At 45.3% G+C, this 6000-nt stretch overlaps 1 protein-coding gene across 1 annotated transcript; it reads right to left on the bottom strand.

Moving 5' to 3' along the window:
• Positions 1 to 3674: 3674 nt before the first annotated feature.
• LOC116678380 (zinc finger protein 862) lies at positions 3675 to 5914 on the bottom strand. Its single transcript, XM_032508302.1, has 5 exons — positions 5189 to 5914; positions 4843 to 5066; positions 4514 to 4731; positions 4284 to 4421; positions 3675 to 4045 (listed from the first exon to the last, which is right to left on the bottom strand). Exons 1-5 carry the CDS (start codon positions 5897 to 5899, stop codon positions 3675 to 3677), a joined length of 1662 nt encoding a protein of 553 aa, XP_032364193.1. The 5' UTR covers positions 5900 to 5914.
• Between the last annotated feature and the right edge of the window lie 86 nt (positions 5915 to 6000).

Here is a 6000-nt window from a genome sequence, read left to right as displayed (position 1 = left end):
GAGATAAACACACAGGGGCGGGGCTTCAGCAGACTACGTTAGATGCAGCGTGGGGGGGTAGAGATAAACACACAGTGGGCGGGGCTTCAGCACACTACGTTAGATGCAGCGTGGGGGGGTAGAGATAAAACAGTGGGCGGGGCTTCAGCAGACTACGTTAGATGCAGCGTGGGGGGTAGACTACTTTAGATGCAGCGTGGGGGGGGGTAGACTACGGTAGATGCAGCGTGGGGGGGGCAGACTACGTTTGATGCAGCGGGGGGGGGATAGAGATAAACAAAGGCAGAGACGCTAACAAATGCCATAGCAACATGGACAGCTACAGACTGCAGGTCCTTTAGGGTGGTGGAGGACGTCGGTCTGGTGGAGGACGTCGGTCTGGTGGAGGATATCGGTCTGAGAATTGCAATGACGACGGCAGGTATGAGATTCCTTCAACACGCACCATCACAAGAAGAATACACGAGTAGTATGAAAAGGAGAGGACTGCAAAAGGGACGCGCTACAACATGAACCCGCTGTTGCTCTTACTGGGGACTACTGGACTCACCGGGGATTACTGGACTCACTGGGGACTACTGAACTCACTGGGGATTACTGGACTCACTGGGGACTACTGGACTCACCGGGGATTACTGGACTCACTGACATTATGCTGAGACATGCGCGGGACACTATTGAAGTTGCAAAACAGTGGAATGTTTCAAATAAAGTCCCCGCAGCTAGGACAGATAGTATGAATAGATACGAAATCTGATCGCTGCTACGAGCCTTCGGATCATGTCCCCTGCTTTGTGTCTCCAGCGTTCTGTCAAAGTGTCTCTGCTTTACAGCGCGTTGGACGGTGTCCCTCAGTGTCTCTGCTTAACAGCGCGTTGGACAGTGTCCCTCAGTGTCTCTGCTTAACAGTGCATCTGACAGTGTCCTTGCGAAATGCAGAAAAGTTGTGGGGCTCTAAACCCAGTCCAGCAAGGGCTGCAGAGTTAGAGCAACAACAGATGAACGTGGACATAAGAAGGACGTGGACATAAGAAGGACGTGGACAGAAGGACGTGGACATAAGGAGTTGCTTAGCAACACGTTCCAACCAGATGAATTCATCTCTGGACTTGATAAATACTTTGTTTAAGTTGAGATTAACTAAATATTTTATTTAACTGCTACTTTCTAAACAAAATGCTGGTAAGTTTTTGCAGAACAAATGTTATGGCGCTTTTGTTCTTATGGCAGAACATTTAAAAAAAAATTGCAATATATACAATACTTTTTAATTCATTTTTCCATTTTGCGATTAATCGCAATTAATCAGGGAAATTATGTGATTAAACGTGATTAAAATTTTTTATCGCTGCCCAGCTTTAATTATAACCCATTCCAATAACACGGGTTACCCCTGACCCATTCTAATAACACGGGTTACCCCTGACCCATTCTAATAACACGGGTTACCCCTGACCCATTCTAATAACACGGTTACCCCTGACCCATTCTAGTAACACGGGTTACCCCTGACCCATTCCAATATCACGGGTTACCGCTGACCCATTCTAATAACACAGGTTACCCCTGACCCATTCTAATAACACGGGTTACCCCTGACCCATTCTAATAACACAGGTTATCCCGACCCATTCTAATAACACGGGTTACCCCTGACCCATTCTAATAACACAGGTTACACCCCTGACCCATTCTAATAACACAGGTTACACCCCTGACCCATTCTAATAACACGGGTTATCCCTGACCCATTCTAATGACACGGGTTACCCCTGACCCATTCTAATAACACGGGTTACCCCTGACCCATTCTAATGACACGGGTTACCCCTGACCCATTCTAATGACACGGGTTACCCCTGACCCATTCTAATGACACGGGTTACCCCTGACCCATTCTAATGACACGGGTTACCCCTGACCCATTCTAATGACACGGGTTACCCCTGACCCATTCTAATGACACGGGTTACCCCTGACCCATTCTAATGACACGGGTTACCCCTGACCCATTCTAATGACACGGGTTACCCCTGACCCATTCTAATGACACGGGTTACCCCTGACCCATTCTAATAACACGGGTTACCCCTGACCCATTCTAATAACACAGGTTACCCCTGACCCATTCCAATAACACAGGTTACCCCTGACCCATTCCAATAACACGGGTTACCCCTGACCCATTCCAATATCACGGGTTACCGCTGACCCATTCTAATAACACAGGTTACCCCTGACCCATTCTAATAACACGGGTTACACCCCTGACCCATTCTAATAACACGGGTTACCCCTGACCCATTCTAATAACACAGGTTATCCCGACCCATTCTAATAACACAGGTTACACCCCTGACCCATTCTAATAACACAGGTTACACCCCTGACCCATTCTAATAACACGGGTTACCCCTGACCCATTCTAATGACACGGGTTACCCCTGACCCATTCTAATGACACGGGTTACCCCTGACCCATTCTAATGACACGGGTTACCCCTGACCCATTCTAATAACACGGGTTACCCCTGACCCATTCTAATAACACGGGTTACCCCTGACCCATTCTAATAACACGGGTTAGGAGTAACTCTAACCCTGATTAACTATTATGAAATCATAATAATTAGCCCAGATGCTGTAATGGAACCAGACTGGGTTCTACTAGGGTTGAAGAAGTGAAGCTGTCCGGCCCCCAGAGGGCAGCGCTGCTCTTGATTCAATCTCTTAAAGCTACAGGACGTGGTTTCTGTCTCTCCATGAGGTTGTTCTTATTAAAGACAACAGGAAAGGACATGAGAAACTATCTCATTACAACGCCGAACATGAGAAACTGTTTCATTACAACGCCGGACATGAGAAACTGTTTCATTAGGACGCCGGACATGAGAAACTGTTTCATTAGGACGCCGGACATGAGAAACTGTTTCATTACAACGCCGGACATGAGAAACTGTTTCATTACAAAGCCGGACATGAGAAACTGTTTCATTACAACGCCGGACATGAGAAACTGTTTCATTACAACGCCGGACATGAGAAACTGTTTCATTACAACGCCGGACATGAGAAACTGTTTCATTACAAAGCCGGACATGAGAAACTGTTTCATTACAACGCCGGACATGAGAAACTGTTTCATTACAACGCCGGACATGAGAAACTGTTTCATTAGGACGCTGGACATGAGAAACTGTTTCATTACGTCGGACATGAGAAACTGTTTCATTACAAAGCCGGACATGAGAAACCGTTTCATTACAACGCCGGACATGAGAAACTGTTTCATTACAACGCCGGACATGAGAAACTGTTTCATTACAACGCCGGGCATGAGAAACTGTTTCATTACAACGCCGGGCATGAGAAACTGTTTCATTACAATCAGGGTTCTAAATTAACTTTTTTGATCACCAGCCAATTTGGCTGGTGACTTTCTAAAGTTACCAGCCAATCAGAACTCTCACTAGCCAATTTTCATCCGTTGAAAATAAGAGAAATTATGAGTGGCACTGAATGCATTTGTTAATTTTATTAACATTGTTGGCATTAAAACTACATAAAGTACAATACATACAACAAAATAAACACAGAAAGTGCAAACATTTCATTACAAGTTTGGGGTTTATCTATCTATCTATCTATCTATCTATCTATCGAAACATATGTCTTCAGAGCTCTTCTTCTTCAGAGGTGGTGCCATCAGAATCTGAGCCACCCTCTGTTTCTTTTGGTCCATGTTTGCGCACAAAGTCAGGTCTGCGTGAGCGCAAACTGTCAGCATGCCAGATCTCAATGGCTTTGGTTGGATCAAAGTCTTTGATGTCAGGTGAGCACAACTGGGTTTTAAGGAGGTCAGAGAGGGTTTCACCTTTTAGGCGGGAGCGCCAGTCACTCTTTACCTGCTTCATAACACTGAACCCTCTTTCACAGTCAGCCGTAGTTGCAGGGATGGTCAGGAGAGCATCAAAAAGATCAAGGACATCAGGACATCGATATCGCAGCATTCTGTTCACAGTAGGCCAGGTCTGCTCAAAGTTTCCTGTAGCAGTGTGAGACAGACAATGTGCATTATGCACCTTTAGTTATTAAAATATGGCATCAAATTTGGATTGTGTCTTTAACAAATTACATTTACTCTGATTCCTGATAAACAAAATAAAAACTGTCTCACAATATTAGACATTTCTTTAGAGCTTGGGAACTTTTCAAACACTTGTTCAAAAATGTTACTGATTAGGTTCATTAGTATGAGATGTTCTCAAACATTCTCCAGGTACCTTGGCTGGATCCTGCTGTGTGCAGGTCAGTCTGGAGAACTGTCCATTGATCAGGGACCAGCTCCACGTCCACTCCAGCAGACAGGAAGAGAGGTCGGAAGTGACTGATGAGTTTGTTTACCTCTTCATCACCAAAATCTGAGAACAAAAGGGAAAACAATATATAGTTAAGCAGTTGTCTTAAAACATAAAATGTGTAAAGATGTGTTCATTACTTTTGAATTGCTAACCTGAACTTGTGTCTGCCTCTGGCCAGTACTGGAACCTGGTCCGCCGCAGGGCCTGCAGGACACCACTGTTCACGTCACTGAATCTAGCGGTGATGCCCCGGCACAGAGAACCCATTAGCTCATTCTTTGCCTTGTCATGCCGGTCGGCATCAGTAGGCCTCAGGAGGACTCCCTCATAAGTGTCTGTGTCCAGCACTGCTCTCAGCTTAGGCCCAGGTCTACAGTTGTGCAGAGATAGATGGATGGGTGTCTTTTTATTTATACTGAGGTGAAAACACACCAACACAACCTAAAATCTAATCATAAATTGTAGGATATATGATACATACCTTGACTTGTACTTTTCTATGACAGCCTGAGTGGAGGAAAGGCAGCTCTGAGCTTCAGCCACGGTTGACACTGACCTCTGCAGTGACTTGGAGAGGTTGCTCAGTTGATAGATGGTGTCATGGAGAAGGCAGCAAAACCTGAGCACTCCACCATCCTTGCCTATGTTGAGGAACCCCTTGGTTTTTGCCCTCAGAACAGCATTGACGTTCGTGGCCTCCTGGGACTACAAGCAAAACAACTGCATTATATCAGACAGCATTTACAACTGAGTAACAGAAAATAAAGCAAACATTAAATAATCCTAAATCTACACTGCTGGTTTTAGTAGGCTATGAATTAACATACCTTCTCCAAGTGGCGTACAATGCCAGCATATCCCCTGAGAAAATGGTCAAGTGCTTTGAAGAGATGTGGTAGCCACCGGGTTCCACCTACTCTGGTTGGCATCAAAGCCTTCATGTGGAGCTCCCTGAAGTGTTGCTTTAGGCTGGCCCTGTTCACTCCACTCTTATGATATAAGGTGTAGAGTCCACTCAAGAGGTCCTCAACTTTCCTGGCCATCACATTTTTCCTTATTCCATCTGAGAAGGCAAGCTCTAGCTTATGGGCCATGCAGTGGATCCCCAGCACACTTGGTCTGTCTGCACGCAGTTTTGCAACAACACCATTGTTTACTCCTGTCATTACAGATGCTCCATCTGTGGTGATTGCCACTAGCTTGTTCTTCCAATCAGTGCTGACTCCACTTTCCATTATACTGCACACTGCTTCAGCTATATTTGTAGCATCTGGCTTTGAGACAGCCTTTACCCCGACAAAATCAACTTTGGCCTTCCCCTCACTGGCACTCCTGACGTAGACCATTTCTTCTTCCATCACTGCACTGTCGAGGGATCCATCTGACATGACCGAGATGAACTTGCCATCTGATAATCTTGCCCTCATCTTTCTTCTCTCATCCTCTGCTATGTAGTGTATGAACTCTTTTGCCTGATAGTCGTTTGTGTATGTCTCTCCTATCTTCAAGCCTTTCTTCCTGCCCACACTGAAATACATTTTTTGTGTAAATGAAGCCACGGTTAGCGCCTACAACACAGTACATTTTAGTGAGATTTTTTTTCTTCTTTTTGAAACCATCAAACATGAAGTTTCATCTG

The sequence above is a fragment of the Etheostoma spectabile genome, unplaced genomic scaffold (assembly GCF_008692095.1).
Source record: "Etheostoma spectabile isolate EspeVRDwgs_2016 unplaced genomic scaffold, UIUC_Espe_1.0 scaffold00007190, whole genome shotgun sequence".
In the NCBI taxonomy this organism is placed as follows: domain Eukaryota; kingdom Metazoa; phylum Chordata; class Actinopteri; order Perciformes; family Percidae; genus Etheostoma; species Etheostoma spectabile.
Note: the sequence above shows the minus strand (reverse complement) of the source record. Positions and strands in the feature narration are given on the sequence as shown.